This window comes from Dromaius novaehollandiae, chromosome 3 (genome assembly GCF_036370855.1).
Source record: "Dromaius novaehollandiae isolate bDroNov1 chromosome 3, bDroNov1.hap1, whole genome shotgun sequence".
Lineage (NCBI taxonomy): Eukaryota > Metazoa > Chordata > Aves > Casuariiformes > Dromaiidae > Dromaius > Dromaius novaehollandiae.
In genome coordinates, this window is record NC_088100.1 from 10,661,473 (window position 1) to 10,680,026 (window position 18,554).

The 18,554-nt window shown below is 38.3% G+C and overlaps 1 protein-coding gene across 2 annotated transcripts in view; it reads left to right on the forward strand.

Annotated features, from left to right (window-relative positions):
• Positions 1-18,554, forward strand: part of LDAH (lipid droplet associated hydrolase) — a 122,721-nt gene that overhangs the window by 14,557 nt on the left and 89,610 nt on the right. For both annotated transcript variants that reach the window (XM_064508361.1, XM_064508360.1), the window contains exon 3: positions 17,697-17,831. In XM_064508361.1, coding sequence (XP_064364431.1) covers positions 17,697-17,831 — 135 coding nt within the window. The remainder of the gene's footprint in view (positions 1-17,696; positions 17,832-18,554) is intronic.

The following is an 18,554-nucleotide window of genomic DNA, read 5'->3' on the forward strand; positions in this document are numbered from 1 at the left end:
TTTATGTGGCCTGAACGTCACTGAAGGAAGAACTCTTAAAAGTCACGGAAGCAGGCAGAGCATTTGACTTGACTTCTAACTTGTTTGGTTTGTTAGTACTCAAAACCACTGAAAGAGGGTATATGTCGAAGTTTGGAAAAGGTATTGCTGCTATTCTGAAGGAATCTTCTATTAATTAACCTATGTAATAGTGCAGTTTTTATTTCTGCTTCCTTGTCTTTTCTGCTTTCTCTCCACTTGCAATTTGTTGAAGGCTCTAGCTGTGTCACTTCACACTAAGCCTTTTTAGGGTAGAGGCTGCATCTTATATGTTTGTGTGGTTCCTCCTCCTGATCGGGAAGAACTGAAATAGCACTGGCAACAACAAATTAATGGAAAATGTTAGAAAAAGTTTACAGCATTAAATTGTGTTCCTGGGAACCACGTTTCTCTTTTACGTTTCCCTCTGTTTATTTTCTAACAATGTGTAAACACTAGAAGCTTTTTAAAGCTTCTGACTAGGATCTTTTAAGGTTGTTTTCTGCCCCCCCCCCCCCCCCGCCCCGCTTTTTATATTTTTGCTGTCCTGTAAAAGAAATGTTTCATTTGCTGGCATGCTTATGGGAAAAATCATATCCTGTGTCTGATATACCTCATCTACAAAAGTGAATTGTATCCAGTAATATATATTACTGCTAGTTGATATTTAATTTTGAAACTGGATCAAGAGAGTTGGCCTTTTTTTTTATTTTTATTTTTTAAGGTATTTACCTGGAATGACTTGGTTCCAGCTCTTTGTTCTTATATGTCTTACTGCGAGATGACTGCCAAGTCACCTACAGTTGCAATGTCGCAGTTCCTTGTTAGAAGAGCAAACCCAAACCCCCTCTTACCTCAAAAGCGTGGCGAGGATAAAACCACGATGTTACAATTTCCATTATAGATATCCAAATTCATGAGTGAATCAAATCAAACATAAGACCTAAGTGCCTTCCTTTGACTTGCAGGGAGTTAACTGGGAACTGGCATAAAATAATGCAGTTTTGTTTCTCATAAATCAAATGCTTGTGCCTGTCACTTTCTTTTCTCTGCTTTGGTGTATGCCTCATTTCTAGCCTTTAGGGAAGACTGTTATCGGCTGGACACATAAAACACAGCACTAGAAGATATCTGGACAGATGACCCCATCTGTTAGCATATTCTTATATCTAAACTGTAAGAATTAGATAGCATTCCTCTCATTTTTTTTTGTGATTTCATGAGTATGAAATGCAGAGCCCCTTGAGTCTAGCAGTTTTCACACTTGAAGGGCATGTATCCCTGGTCATGGTTCTTTGTGAAATGAAGAAAAGGGCGAAAGGATAGCTCCATACAGGTCAGTGGCAGAAGAATCCAGACTAGGACCACTGTCCCTCAAAAAGTAGAGCATGGGCAGCCAAGTATTCATTGGTCTGAACTGAGCACGGTTAGTCTGAATATATGGGATGGGTTGTTCTGCTTATTAAAGGGACCTCGTACATGCTTTTTCACTCTTAAGGAAACTCAAGCATATGATTTGCTTTACATGTAATCAAATGATATGGTGGTTCTGGGGAGGGTCAAATAAAGAAGGGAGAGGTAATAAAAGTCTCTGCTCCTATGAGAATCTAATTGTTGCAAGAGATTTGAGAATATATTCTGATTATCCTTTTCACTGTTTAGTCGAATTCGTTCATAATGAGGGAGATTTCTTTCTGCTCTTGTTTATAAAAACAAAAAAAAGTGATGGGGGAGAGGAAGCTGTCTCCAAAACTCTCTCTGACTCAGAAACTGATGGCAAAATTTCTATCGACTTTGAATGAGGCAGGATGCTGCCTCCTGAGAACTGATAGCTGACTGTGCTTGATGCAACTAAAATACAGAAAGTTCAGTGGAGTTTAATCTCATTTAACTACAGCAAGTGAACATTTTTATATATGGCTGTCTCTGTATGCATTTACAATAAAATATTATAGTTTAAGTCTGCTTAACCTGTACTTCTTGGCTCAGCAACCTTCTTTTCCCTGTGTAAGCAAAATCTCTGTGTATTAGGAGTATTAAATTTGTTTACTGTGTTAATTACTGTGTAAAAGGCATGATTTGTCCTCAGTCATGAATACATGTATATCTTTACTAATATAAATTCTTTTCTGTTAAAACCAATGAGATCTACTTATGACAGTAAAATTAAATATATGCTAGTGGAAGGATCAGGTCCATGGTTTTCTGGAAATGTAGGCATTATTGAAAGGACAGGTATTGCTTTTTTTCCCCTTATGTCATAAAGGTTTATTTTTTCCTTTTGCAGTGTTTGCTTAGTGTAAAATTAGCAATGAAGTATAAAATCTACTACAGCAATATTTAACACTGCTTGGGTTCATTGGAAACCAGGATGCACAGAGCATAATGGAATTTTTTTGTACTGTTTTAAGAGTATCTGTCTATTTGTGTCTGTGTATTTATGAAACATTTAACTTTGTAAATAAATACAGTGCAAATTTTAAAACCACCGTGCTGTTTAGCTAAACCATCACAAAGTTTTTCCTGCATTTCATTGTGGGAGTGCATTGCAATACTATCTTTCCAGACATCGCAACTTTGCTTCTATTGCTGTAAAGTGTGCCATTTTGTCATATGCAGTCTTGTGCTCAGGAAACTTAGTTCACGGTTGATAATGTGTAATGTAAATAACTTTGTGTGTGTGCGGTAAAGCATGCTACATGAGTTTAGCTCATTAAAATAGAGAAATCTTTTCAGAATTCAGTTCTTTGGCATGCATGCAGAGTACGCCCTATGCTTGCCAAGTTTCTTGATCTGCCTGCTTGCAGTTGGATTGCTGCTGGGTTATTGGATCATCATACTGTTTTACCAGTTGTTGTTTTACCACAACTCATGCAGTGACTTGTTGTTTCAGTCTTCATAGGCTTTAAACACACACACTTTTATTTATTTCTTTATTTTAAGTACAAAGACTTAATCTCATGAACTAATCTTCCAAGTCAAGAGTTGCTTATGGTTTCCTGTGTAACTGAAGCTTGTAGGACATTGCAGCTGTCTTTTGGGACTTGGATTTCTATCTTCTCCTAGAAGTAGTTACATGTAATTCAGCAGAACTACTGTCACAAAGACTACCCGGCCATCTTTCAGCAGTGAAAATATTGCAAACAATTCACCTAGATTATGAAAAGTGTCTTTATTGTGTTTTCCCTTGAAGTGAGACTTCCTGCTTGCTTTAACATCTTTGAAATTCTGTTTTTGACTGTGATGTAGAGACTCTGAAAAGCTTTTGATACATTATCTGGCTTTTTTCCCCACCTGCTGTTTTGATCTTTAACAATCATCTGCATGAGCATATGCACAAGAAAAGCTGAATCACTGTATAATAATATCTTGCATTAAAACCAATTTCATAGCCCTGAAGCTGAATTACTTTGTGTTTTGTTTTGTTTTTTCCTTCCACTAGAACAGCTTTCCTGAAATCGTTAATCATTATCTCTGTTGAGCACTCATTGGAATGAGTAGTTCTTCAGAGGTCTACTGAAGGAACTACTACCACTGCTAAGACTCAGGGGTTTGCTTATTAATAGAAAGTTTTATTGCTTGATTCTACAAACCACACAAAGCATGCATTTGCTCTAATTCTTTCTTAAGAAATACTTTAGGATATACTTTAATTTAAACAGAATGTACTTAAACGTGCTTGTTGATATGTAATCTGTATGTTGTAACTACTCATCAGCAAGGACTGTACTGGATCTAGTAAGGGGTCGAAGTATCAACAAATTGGGTTGCAGTATCTATCTTCTGGGTACCCTGACTAGAATGTAATCCAGAAACCTGTATGTTGAATGTTGGTAGCCAATGCATGAGCAAACCAACAGGAAGAAAAGAGAGCAGAACTGTGTGTGTGAAGCATAATCTGATTTTTGGAGTAGAGACCATTGAGTCACTTGAGGAAGGTTCCTCCATCCTCTTAGACTCTAATTTTAAACCAGGTGCCATCATTTCCTCCCCCAAGGCAGAGCAGTGTTCACCATTTGCTTTTAAAATACAGCTGGAGGAAGGAGGAAAGCTACTGGCAATGAACAGAGAGAGTAAAAGGAAATATGACTTACCTCCTAGGCACAGGAGTTCTGGGTTCTGGCTTCTGTTCTAGTGCTGCATACACTTTATGCTAACAGTCACTGAACAAGCCATTGAAACAGTTTTATAAGCAAAAGTAAGAACCTGGTAAGAATACTGTTCAACCTGAATGCATTAGGCAGTAAAAGCTTTAATTGCGCAGTGTCAGAGCATTAGCAGTAGGAAGAGTGCCTGCTCAGCCTCACCTTTATTGTTGCAATTCTGGCACTGCCCTTGATTGTGAAAGCTGTGGGGTGTTTTTGGACTGGTCCAGCTGGGTCTGTGTCACCTTTTCCACAAAAGGTCTCTAAGGACCTGCTTCATCCAGCCTAATATTAGACACTTAGCTAAAATACTGAAGTAAGGAGCATAAACTTCTTGGTGTTTGGTCAGTAGCAAGGGATAGGCACTGCCACAGGGTGATCATACCTACGGAGGAGTCTGACTCATGGGCTGACCTTCCAGACTCCTTGTCCAGGCAGGGATTCTGATCTTGAGTGGTTTTGGGGTACCCTCAAAACGTAGTGTTAACATATGGATGATCTTAGGTAAATACTTAGATCTGTCCACTGTTTCAAGAGCTGTAAGTTAAGTAGCCCTCTTTCTTTTGCCTTCACAGGGTTACTGCATGTTAAGTACCTTAACACTGAAATTAGGTTTGAGTTGTCAGGTACCAAATAGAATTAAAAATTGATAAGGAATGAAGTATGGTACTTAAACATAGTATGGAAAGAATATACCAGAAGATGGAGCTATTTTAAAGATTAGAATAAATGTTAGATTGTCTTGGGAAGTTTTTTGCTGTAATAGCCAGTTATATGATGTACTAGGCAGGCTTCAGGTATCATCTGAATGCATATGTAAGCGTTGACTATTTCTCTATGTATATCACGAAAAAATTGTAAGGCCTTTCATGTGACTGGATGATTAATTGGTTCTATTGGTTGCTGAGGGTCATAGAAATGCTTTTTACTTGTGTTACGGGAAGTGAAGTACAGGAAATCGAGTTAGAGCAGACAGTGTAAGGAGTGGAATGCTAGAGTCTGTTTCCAGCCTTGCTACTGGGTTGCTTTTCAACAGATGCCTTAGCTATCCTCAGAAATTTTGTACCAAACCACCAAATGGAAATCTTTCACGTTTGCAAAATTTATCTAATCTGTTACCAAGTCTCTAAGCTGGCATTCAATAACAATTAACTGACACTGAGTAAATAACAATAAAAACATAACTCAGTGGAGTGAAACAACAAATACTTCCTCTCCTAGAATGTTTAAATCATTGACCAACTCTATGGGCAGCTCTGCTCTCTTTCTGCTTCTCCTGCCAGGACGTACATCAACTTCTGTTTGCTCAGCACTAAATATACAAAGGACATTAAGAAAAGTAACTAATCACACTCAAGTACTTCAGCTCTTTATTATGTAAAACTGGAGTAATACATTTCCTTCCTTGGCTCTTGGTGGCTTGAATTAACTCATGTTTTTAGATGCATTGTGAATTTTCAGGTGAAGGTCAAGTGTAACTGAACCATTCCTGACATTGATGCAAGTTGCATGTATCTTCTGTTCACAGGCAAATTTGCATTCTGTTCTGCTTAGATCCTGTGTCATGTAGGAATGATGATCTGAAGCTCAGACTAACAGATTTTTCTATATGGATGTGTATTTTCAGTCATATTAACACTGGGCTCCCTATACTTAACTGATCTCCATTAGTATAAGTTACAGGGAGTTGCATGCACATTCCATTAGCTATGCTTATTTTCACCATAGCTTTCCATGTAGAGCAGTGCTGCTATTACCAATCCTCAACTAAGGAAATGAGACAGAGAGGAAGAGGAATTTATGTGCTTGGAAGTTAAGGTGATGTTATTTAATGTACCTGATGCAGGGAATCAACTGGAGAGCCTTGTCTCAGTGGAGACTTGGCTTCCTTGACAAGTCATGTGGAGAATTAAGTACCTCAGAATAGCAGTTAGTCAAGCTGGCACACTTGCGTTGTGTGTGGGGCTAATCAGCAGGAAACAGAGAAGAATGTCTTAGTCTTGCATCTAGAATTCTGTCCTGAACGGAGATGTCTGCATTCAAAGAACTGAGCAGGATCTTCTCTTCTCTGTGTGTGTGCGCAGCTTTGTTTGTGGGTGTTTTCTTTGTGTTTTTGGGGTTTTTTTTTTTTTTGTCCCACACAGCTATAGCATACGACCTGAAGCAACCACTTGATGCCTGAATGTATTACTTGCCTGCTGGGCTGTTTTTCAGGATGGCTCTGGGAAAGCTAGCTGGTGTACTTAAACCTATCTAGGGGTTAGTTTTCCTGTATCCCACCTGTTTATGTAATGATCTTGGGTGATCAACATCAAGCAGTCAGATCTTTCCTGGAAAGTTTCTACCATTCGTTGCTATATTAGCAAGTGAGATCGCTAAATAGTTCAAACTCCAGCTGGGTTTGGGCAGCCTGTAAGGAGAGTGGGTGGCAGGGCTGGGGTGTTGGCAGAGCTCTTGCCTTCAGGTAGCCTTTAGAACAATCAGCTAAGCTATAAAGCAGACACTGCTGAGTCTAAAGTAGTGTTGAAGTCGGAAACTGTTTGTAGAGTGTATATTAAGACCCACCAGGCACTGGAAATCTAAGAGCGTAATGCTTGGAGCACTTAGAGAGCTTCCTAAGGCCATAATTTCACAATTCAAATTGTCTGTCAACAATACTGGCATCAGGTATTCCTGTTCCCACCACACTGTGCTGCTCCACCCCTCAGCTATGCCAGAACAATAGTTTGAGAGATCATGCTGTGAATTAAATACATACATTTATTTCTAGGGTCTTTTTTAAGCCGTAACGGTTCTCTGGGTTCACAGCATGGCCCCACAGAGTTGTGCCAGTGTAATTCAGGGGCTGGAGAGCCATGATAGGGGGCTGGGAATGACAGTCAAGGAAGAAGGTGGGAGTTCCTTCAACTGGACTTATTACAGAGCTTTCTGTTGTTAAATTACGGTGTCAGTCCGTAATGCGCAGAGCATGTGAGTGTGTTCACATGCTCAGGCTTGAGACTTCTCTGGAAGGAGCTGGTACCCCAGCAGTCGCACCAGGTGGTAGTGATTCACTGAGAATGCCTGTCCTCTGTGGCTTCTGCTTTTGTTTACACCATGGCTGCAGATGAAGCTACTAATTCTGTGGGTTTGACCTTGAGTTCTCAGATTTTGACATGAGGAATTTGTATTTCACATTACTTTGACAATTTTTTTTCCTGAATAAAAGGTTGATAGTGGGAAAGAAGGTTTTCTTACCTTCTGGTACCAGATATATGTGATGAACAATGAGAACATATGACACTAGATTTCATAGCTCATGTAGTGTAGCGATTTAGGTAAAATGGTCTATATAGAGAGCAAATTAACATGTTTTTCCCCTTCCCTGCAATAACAGATCAATAAAGCAAATAAGGTGATAAGAACACAGCTTTCTCTTACAGTGAGACATAAATATAGCAGAACACTTTTGATTGACGTACTTGCATGGGGTGCTTATTGCACATGACCGTATTTTATAAATCTGCTGTTGAACAGGAGCAAAAACCGTCAACACCTTCTACCTTCCTGATGCTTCCAAATCCCCTTCTTCCAGCTTTCCTAGACACTTAGTTATCGCTAATGTGCATATTCATGACTGTGGGCTTAATTATGTGGTCAGTCATTATTTTCAGCAGCCTGTATGATGTACTTTCTCAGATGACAATGCTTATAAGGTACCATTAACTTTCCATCATTCTGATTTCACCCAGGCTATTTTGGCAGACCTCAGTAGGTGGAGTTCGTAGTGGTTTGTGATGCTTTAACTTTCATGAATTGATTATTTTGTCTGTTCATTATTTCTGTTTTCTCCTTTTTGTAAAATGAGAATAATGAAATCTTTCTGTGTCTAGTGCTTGAGGATTTGTCAATGAGATGTGCTATTTGGACTTGACCCAAAGTTCCTATTTATTTCAATGAGCTAAATAGTTTGGCTTCTTGCGAAAATTATTCTTGGGGGATAACTCTGATAGGTATGTGCCTATTGGTTTTCTGCTCTAATCCCCATAAAACTTTGAACACATCAGTCAATATTAACCAGACCTTGCTGAGAGGAGGAGGACTCAAAGACATTAAAAAAAATAAGAGTTTGGATAGAAGACAGATACCCTGATAAGAGTACTTTCTGAAGGAAAGGTATACAGCTATCCCATATTAGATATTAGAAAAATGGAGTTTTTAGGGTACTGGACTCCATTATTTTTGTTGCTTATGGGCTACTCGTTTGTGAGTAATATTTTAAAATATGCTGACAGTTGTGCTTTGTTTACTGGGTCAGCCCACCAGCTTCCATTGTCTTCAGAAAAGAAAAAAAAAATGTTTCATTAAAAATAAAACCTTCCTCATGCAAAGAGGAGCCTGTATGTCAGATCCAGGCTTGGAATATGCCACTTTTGTTGAATTTCCCAGTGCTCCAGAAGTACCTCTGATGGGGGCTTGGCACACTTGAGATTGTCAAGTTTGAGGAGGCAGAGTAATGACAGGATGGTTGAAGATCCAACTGTGCTTGGCAGTATTTCACTCTACTAAATCTGGGTGGCAGATGTTATACATGAAGTGACTTACTGAAATTTCTCAGTCTGTAGTCTTCTTTCAATATCCTCTCCCTGTTAATGAGGTGCTCTTTTTATATTGGGAGAATTCTTTGGAAACAGCAGTCCTTTTGGCCAAACTGGGCCATGCAGCATAATCAGGAAATAATCCCTCTCCTGTAATATTCAAAGCTTGAGTTGTCCTGAGTTATGGAAATACTATGTTCTAGGATATGTAGTTTCATTTGGCTTTTATGAAAAGGATAAATTTCAAATCATGTGAGGTCTGAAGAAGAAGGGAAGAAGGACCTGCTAAAGGAACTGTCTGTGAAGGAAATTCAGTTTTGCCTTGTGCATCATGTGCAAGTAATTCAATTATAATTTTTAAAGCAGTATATAATGTACTTCCTTCCTTGCTGCCGCTGGTAGAAGCGCCTAAGCTGATGGGGATTTGTACTGATATTAAATACTTTGACATAGTGATCTCTTTAAGAGTTACAAAAAGTCAATACTTCCTTTCAGGTCTAGTTAGCATGCAGACTCATTTACATCCAGATAGTAGCCCCTATGCATCATTGAAGCTATATCGGAGATACATTTGGCCCATTACGTTCAATATCTGGGCTATGACAAAAAAGCAGAGGTAGAAATTCAGTGGGTCATAGCTGTTAGTGTGTTGTTTTCTTGTACATGTGTGCTGTAGGATTTGCATCATTGCACTGGTTTACATTATTGAACAGTAATCTTTGGTCATTCTTGATGGATTTAAAAACTCCCATAATAAATAAATATGTGTTTACATAATGCCCTTCCACCTTTAAGGTTCAGATCTTTAATATCTGTTTTCACAGTCTTCTCTTTTGAGGCAGAGGCTCTTCGCAGTAGGTCTTAAATGGCTAAACATCCATGCTCGTGAACACTGGCATACTTCTGTGTTTGTGAAGAAGACTTGAAAAAGACTTCACAGAAGATCTGCTCAGGACCAGTACTAATATCCTTGTTACCAATTCTTTTTCCTCAATCAAAAATGCGGTGGTCTAAGAATTTTTTTTCCTGAGTTTTGTGAATTAGTAAATCTTGGGTTTACTGCTTGGTTTATCGTACGTTGTCGTACCATTTCTGAAGAGTGATAGCAAATACAAAATCACCTTAAACTGTTCCTTTCAAATGTTGCATTCTCTTGATGTTCTTGACCCACACAGTGAATTTTTTTTCCTGCAAAAGTTGCAGGCATTTTCAGACTTTTCTGCCATTAACTGTTTTCAAGTTCTCTGTACCTTCATTTCCTGTTTATAAAATCTTTTATATAAAAAATCTATCTCAAAAACAAACAAACAAAAAAATTCTCAAACCTATACTTTTTTTAATGCCTCTGACCAATGGTACAGGATAGACAAATCTCTAATACAGATTTGCGATTGTAACTTTTGGTGCCTTTTGAATTTGTTTGCTGCCTACTTGTATATTATTCAAGAGTGATAGAATCTGTAGTGCTGTTTTATCTGCGCAAAACAAATAATCTGTGGTTATCTTATTTTGAATTGTTTATTTTTCTTCTCTGTCTTTCCTGCTGGTGTTGTCTCATCAGGGTTTCATTCTGTTGTTCAGATGTGTTTCAGAGGCTTCTCTGTGAACCCACCCTCTTCTGCACACTTCTTTGTTCTGCAGTTTTCTTTCACAAGGAACTTGTTCTCTGTTGGTCCAATTCTGCTTCCACTGAATTTGTCTACAGATTCCCCACTGGGTCTCACCACAGCCTCTTTTTGAAGATCAGTTCTAGTACATCTTGGAGCAGACAGACCAACCGCATCTAGGGGTGTTAAAAACAGTTAAATCTGTTTTTATCTGCATAAGCAGATACTTAAGAGACTTTGCATGTGCAGATGTGCACTGGGAGATCTAATTAAATGTTTTAGTTTTTCATCTACTATGGAGAAAATGGAACCTTAATCTTAACTCTCTTCCAAGAACCAGTAGTTTATAGGAATATTAAAAATGTATTAATAAAATTAAGTTGTTTATGTATGTGTCTTACCTGGTTGAGACATTAGAGGGTAATTATTGAAATATGTCCGTAGATTTCATGGTGCATTACACCATTGCAATATTACTTAACCACAGTCAAAGTCCGGCAGGTCTGCAGTGGGCAAAATCAGGATTTCAGACTTTAATCTGCCTAGATAGATGCTCTTCATATGAGAAAATAGGTATGTGCTGCCCTGGGAATTTTTGTTCACAATCCTTGAGCACAATTGTCACTTTGGTGCAAGCAACTGTGGCGTTAGTTTAGTTCAGGTTTATTAGGCTATCCTTGGGATGTCTTTAAAGATGAGCAAAGCCACATTTGTCCTAAAGGTAGAACAGTATGAGATAGAGAACAGCAGGAAAGATGATTTGCTCTATAAAATGTATTTAAAGAATATGTATTATAAAATCTTATATGCAAGCTTGATAGCTCTATCAAGACTAAAACCTACATATATAAAGGGAAAAAATGAGATCTGTTCTTGGAAAAAACACTGTAATAAGCTATGTTATGGCAGGCACCTGGTCGAATCCTTCTGAGAGTCCCTGTTTTCACAATTCAAGCAAATATATTAAGGCTCTTCCCAGCCAAATTCATTATTCCGAAGTTACAGAGGATCAAACAGCAGTTTAACATATGGTGCTGCATAAGGTCCTTGTAATTGTTTGGCTGATGTTGCTCCTCTGGTGTACAGCCTATAAACAGAATATAGAACGAAGAATTTCAGTCCCCGAGATGTGCAAACAGGTGAAAGTTTAATTGGTGTGAGTTTATCATGATCATTCAAATGCTATTTGACATGTTTTATTTGAAATTCCTTGACCCTGCATGTCATGGAAACCTGCGTGTTTCCTTTTAAGGCCTGATCCTCAGCTGCAGTGTCAGTTTCTGCAAGTTTTTCCCAGGGGTGAGAACATCATTGTCTTGTGCATGCTCCATTTCAATCCTCCTGACATCTGCGTGGGCTGCTTTCCGTTCATTAACGGAGGGGAGTTGCATCTTCTTCCATGGTGGCTGGTCAGAAGCCAAAGACGGATTAAGTTTCCTTGAGCAAGGAACTTGTCGTTTAGATTCTCCAAGTTGGAGTTGGAAGCTTTGGCAGCTCCACGAAGAGGCAGTTAGTGTTACTGCCACGAAAATGATTTTTTGTGCGGTCCTGCTGTGCACTCCTGGATTTCAAGCTTATGGCTTATTATGGCTGCTCATTTAAAAAAAAAAAGTCTGCGTTTGGTTTTGTTGCAGCAGATTATCATGTAAATACTGTTGCATATGTACTTAATACTGAAACTGTGGATTATTTCTAAAATTACATTCACGGTAATTGTTAGCATATTTTCCAGTTCCTCAAAGTTCTCTGTAAGCCCACTGTTGGCTGGGTGTTTCCCTTCTCCTATTCATGCAGCTCCTGCTATTCTTTATGGTCCTGCTGAGGTCCCGAAGGAGACAGCAACTGTTCGAGCCGTGCATGAAGCCCCACAGCTGAATGCCAGCTACTGCTGCTGCAGATGGTCAGACTTCTGGAGACACGACTGAAGACCCTGGGGAATGTTTCACAGGACAGTGCACAAAACCCAGCAGCTTCATTTGGAAAGAAAGTGCAAGAAACCTCATAGTTAGCTGTTTTGGATGATTTAGCTACATGCAGTTTTTTTTCCTTCATCCCCTTCCCCCTTAGCCTTCACTGTATGCTGCTTAAATCTTTTTCCTTTCAGACATCCTGCCCACAGCTTCTAAGAATTATTTTAATTTTGTGTTTTAGTCTCTGTTTCATTTGATTAAGATACATGTGCGTGCTCACGTGAGCACGCACATACGTGTGTGTGTGATCTACCCCTGTCTGGGTGGGGAGAGTCCTGTATATTTTGATGTGTATCTTGGTTTCTAACCTGAAAGTTTCACAGTTGTCATTTACACTGTACGTTCCTCAGTAAATCTGGGGTGTTTTTTTACTATAGGATTATCTCATACTAGTGGTCTTTCAATTAAAATTTACATTTTACATTAATGTTCGAGAATTTGTAAGCCACAAAAGCTGTCATTGCTCTGGGGATTATTTATGGTCTATGACTCTTTTTAATAAGCATTACATATATGTTGTTTTGCATTAAGAATTAAACAGATTGAATTGCATTGATGGCATACTGTATTTAAGTTTACATTTTCTGAGTGTAGATAACTTCTTTTTCTGGAAGCACAGCAGCTCAGATATTAGTATCTATTTCATTTTAGAATAGACCTCATTTGATTTTATGACACTTTCTAGAGGAAACTGTGTGAAATTTGGACAAAAGTTATTATTTATCAGTGATACCCTGGGAGAGATGCTTATTTTGTACAAACTGTCATCTCTCCACTGCTATCTGTCTTTATAAGAAAGAAGTGGTGGGTGTTTAAAATCTCATTTAAATGCAGGAAACCCTAGCAAGAAATTTTGAAAGTGAAAACTAGGCCAGTTCATGTTAATAAGTAATGTTCCCTTTTTTAACTGTGTGAGTGATTAACCACTTGCACAGATCAGCAAAGGAGGAAACTGATTTCCATTTCTTAAGGTCTTCAAACTAAAAGCAGGATGGCTCTGGGTTTAATGCAGAAAAACTTCATGAAATGGCTTGTGCTCTTTGGGAAAGAGCAGAGAAGATGGAAAGAGTTCTTTGGTTAGTGAAACGTAGAAGTACACCAGATAAAGCGCCCCAGTGCCTTCTGATTCACTGTAGATTCTTCATTGTCTGTTTAACTTTAGTCATCATGGGAAATGCTTAGAAATCTTTTGCAAATTAAGGCACTATACAGTTTATTGTATTTGTCTTCGATGTCTTTTTCCATTACATTCTCTACTTATAGCTATTGTTTAAAAGACTCCTGAACAACATAAACACGTTTAATTTTAAACTGTGTTTGAGGGTAACTGCTTAAGATGTGCTTCTTGGTTCAGATGACTCTTTGCCACTTGAGATTTGCTGCTGTGCATGAGTGATTCAGGTGCCCTGAGGTGTCTGAGGATTTTTCTGGTATTCAAATAACAAAAGTAGCTTGAAGGTTAACCTTGCATTTACTTATGGTTTCCCGTTTTTGGCACTTAGTTGCTGAGTGAAAGAATATTGCCTTGATGTACTGGGAAGTCCTTAAAAAGCACAAAGCAGCACTGGGTTGGCTCAGAGCCTTTATGATGAACCTGCCAGTTCTTTTCCTTTAAAAATAAAATAAAATTGTTGAGTTGAACAATATTTTGATTGCAGTAGACAAGCCCAAAATATTGTTGATCATAGACCACTGTACATATTAAAATTCAAATAACTCCATTAGTTATTGTTGCAATACTAGGGAAAAAATACTTTTCCTTTTTTGTTTACTCTTTTGGCAGATAACAGCTAAATTAACACCATATAAAACAAATAGACTTACAGAAATATAAGTTTGAGCTATATTAGTAGGTAAGCATTCTCTACATACACGTTGTAGAAACAGGCTGTTCAAGGACAGGGACTGTTACTCTGCATTCGCTTAAGTCGGTGCAAATCTGGAATAACTCCATTGAAACTGGAAGTTCAATAAGAAATGAATTCATAGGTGTTGGTAATTTCTCTATAGAAAGCTTTCCTTTTAAAACCTTTATGTTACTTTCCTTTCCATTTGTGTCAGTGGTTCTTGGTCACGCCCCTTCAAGGCATTTTAAAGTATCGGTAGCAGCTCCAGCAGTTGGTCCCTCAGAATCACAGAGTGGTTGAGGTTGGAAGGGACCTCTGGAGATCCTGTAGTCCAACCCCTCTGCTCCAGCAGGGTCACCTAGAGCACGTTGCACAGGATTGCATCCAGGCGGGTTTTGATTATCTCCAGAGAAGGAGACTCCACAGCCTCTCTGGGCAGCCTGTGCCAGTGCTCTGTCCTCATCACAGTGAAGAAGTTTTTCCTCATATTCAGATGGCACTGCCTGTGTTTCAGTTCAGGGCACAAATGTCTTTTACCATGATCAGATGCTTATAAAGAGTGAGGGGAGGGAGTTTGCTTTGCATGTATGGGTCTCATCTTTTACCTATCTAAAGTATCCGTCCCATTTATCAGAGGATAAAAACCCCCTTTCCCTCAAAAAAATATTAAGAGTACTTTGAGCTACCAATAATTCCTGATATAAAGCTGCACAGGTACTTTATAAGGACTTCTTACTTTCACTGTACCTTAGCTGATGACTGACTCATGAGAGCATTTACATATTAGGTAAACCTGGCTGAAGATGGGAAAGAACACAGAAGTGTGGATGTTTCCATATTATCTCCCGCCCTGTTTTGCATTATTTAAAAGAAAAAAAAAAGATTGAAAATGAATCCAGAATAAATGTAAAGGAAAAACAGCCAGTTTTGAGATTAATATGCTTCCTTGATTTCAGAACAACTGCTTGTATTGTATTTCAGAACTAAATATAGTGGCAAAACATCGTAATGTTCAGATATACTACAAAAGATTTACTTTATTTTGGGTTGCTGCTACTTCCATCTTCTACCTTGCTGAAAGACAGGTCTCCTTTATGTAACATCAATTCAAGGAGCTTGACAAATGATGTGTAGAGTTTATTTTACTGCGTGGAGATCTGAATATGATATATTTTTGAGGTATAAAAATGAAAAATATGAAAATGAGAGGGAAATTTTTGTGAGTATATGTTGATAAAAAGAAGGATGTTATCAAACATACGAATGTATGATCTTTGTGCATTTTAAATTGTTCTTCTGGAAATCAGCTTGCAAAAACTGAATTGTGCATTCTTGTGTTTGTATATACCACAGCTTTATTTTAGTCTCCTTTAACTTCGAGCTTGCAAAGAGATGCTTTTAAACATGAAATAACTGATACTGTTCACTGTTTTTTTTTCATTTCAAAATCTGTATACTTTGGTAAAAATAACATTGTTTTAAGAACAGTTGTTTAAGGTCTAGGAACTATCAAATGCAGCACACTGTTACAGGTGAGGATGAAGCATGCACAACATTATCTAGAGTGGAAGGCTTACATACTCTTCCCATGTATCACCATTACTGTCAGGAATGGCATCAGCTTGGGGTTGGAAGGGACCTCTAGAGATCATCTGGTTCAACCCATCTGCTCCAGCAGGGTCATCTAGAGCACGTTGTCCAGGATCATGTCCATTTGGGTTTTCAGCATCTCCAAGGAAAAAGATTCCCCAGCCTGTCTGGGCAACTTGTTCCAGTGTTTGACCACCCTCACAGTGAAGAAGTGTTTTCTTACATTCAAGTGGAGTTTCCTGTGTTTCAGTTTGTGCCTGTTGCCTCTTGTCCTGTCACTGGGCACTATTGAGAAGAATCCGGCTCAGTCTTCCTTACACCCTCCCATCAGATATTTATACACAGTGATAACATCCGCATGAGCCTTCTCTTCTCCAGGCTGAACAGTCCCAGCTCTCTCAGCCTCTCCTCGTATGAGAGATGCTCTACTCCCTTAATCATCTTATGTGGTTCTTTGCAGGACTTGCTCCAGTAGGTCCATGCTCAACCTCTGTTACTATTACGGTCATACTGATGCAAAGGAGTCTGAGGCATCTCTGCAATTTTAGTGTGTTTTTTTTAAATATACATATACACACCCTTATAGTAATACATCTGTATTCTTTTTGGATGTCTTTTTCCTTAAAAACTGAATGCATTTTTTACACAATACAGTTCTTGCTTGCTTCCCCTGCTGCTGATACCCAAACTAAGAATTGTCTGGTGTACAAGTGAAGGATGTGAAACTGAGCAGTTCTAATAATGCTGGTGGGCTTTTCTGATGTCTGTGTGATTACTAAGAAATCAATAGGATTTTTTCCTAAAAGAAGGAATAAACACGAGAGTTTTGGGGGGTTTTTGTTTGTTTTTTTTTTGTTTTGTTTTGTTTTAATATATGGGTGAAATTTTTAAGCATCCTGAGGGAATCAGGAACCGAAGTCAGCTTTGTCTTCATTGGAATTTATTCTCCAACTTCAAGTCTTTTGCCACTGCTGATATCCAAAGGCAAGAAGATAAAAGGAGAGAGAGAGAGATTGAAATTTTGCTTGGAAATCTTGGAATTCGTGCAATGTATATATTTTGATCTTTCATCTCTGGCATAATAATTCAGTTCCCACTTCAGCAGTGGCACCTGACTATAAATATTATGTCACTTACATAATAGATTTGTAGCAAGTTGGCCAACTCTTTTAGGGCAAGTTAGCTTTATAGAGATACTACCTTCTCCACTGAGAGGTTCTCAATAAAGCAGATGAGATGCAATAGGAAGGGCAGATTCTAAAATGGATTCTAGAGCAGAAGGGTCGACAGGAAAGGAGGCTTGGAATAGGGTAGAGAGAATGCTAATGTGCTTGCAGAAAACCTGAGTTTAGCCTAGTAAGTTTGGTTTAAAAAAAAAAAAAAAAGGAGGCATCCTCTTTTTTGGGTCAGTAAAGACCTTTTATTGACAGTATGCCACCTACTGATTTTAAAGTGGTGAAGCTGATATGTTCTAGAGGACTGAGTATTTGGAGGACAGATACCTAGCTCAAGTGGGGTACATAATACACTTTCTGTTTTTTGGGGGGAAGGTTTTTTTTTAATAAAATCTGTGGCTTTCTTTATATCTGACTAATTTTCATGCATTTGTAATGTGTTGCAATTAATATAACTTGATGGGATAGATAAGCTTGAGCTTTAATAGGAAAAGCAAGTTTTTCTTGTACTGGGCTTCAGTTTTAGCTTCTGTAATTTCAAAGTAATTCTGTAGTATTCTTGTTGTGAGTGACATTGATAAATGGAATTAAAACAGTTCAGCGGTACAGCCCCTAAAATTGAGAGAATAAAAATTAGAAGCACGTTAGAGAAAAATAAATTTAACAAATTTATGAATAATGCTATAATGCTGTTTAGTTTGCTTTGAAGTGTATTGCTTCTTCTTGAAAAGTTAATATTGACTATGCTTATATGTTTCTTCTGGCAGGTAACCCTGGATTGGCAGGTTACTACAGGACCTTTATACAGGCCTTATATTGTGGACTAAATCAGCAGTATCCAGTCTGGGTAGTGAGCCATGCCGGACATTGTAAGCCTCCTAGTGGTATGGAAATGATAGAAGGTACAATGCTATAACTTGTAACTCTCAAATATTTGTAAAACCTGTGATTTCTGAAGCAGAAATTTTGACTATTAAAAATAGAATGTCTTGTTTTTAAATGCCTACAAATATTTTCACAAAACAATTTTATGAGAAGAGAAGGTACTAAGGAAAAAAGCATTTTTTTAGGTATGTTAGATTTGCCAGGCGAATAAGGGCTAGTAGGAGAACAGGTGAGTTTGCTGACTGGGATCTTGAGAGGCAAATTATAAAGAAGATCCTCTGAACTTTGTCAAGTGGTACTGTACTGCAGTAAAGCAGTACAATTCCTTAAAAGCAAAAGATTCAGCAATATGAAGCAAGCTGAAAATTTTGAGGAAGAAACCTTTCAGCTGTTCAGCATAATTTTTCTTCCACTAACCTTTGCACCTGAACTTTTTGAGCTTTAGTATTGGTTTATTTAATTTCAAGGTTGAAACTAAAACATGAAATTTGTATTTTTATGGGTCAAAGTCCTGCCAGTCACTGTAGTCAAGTGTCAAATGGCCCAATACTTCCACTTTTTCCCCCGAGACATGAGAAATCTCTAGGCTTATAACTTCAGGTACAGTTTTATACATTGGGTGCAGGTGGTCCAGCAACTGAGTGGAGCTACTTAGTTTATTGCACCGCATGCTTATCCTGCCCTGGGATCATGTCTGTATATGTTTATTCAGTGCAAAGAGCTCCTGATGGTGAGTGATG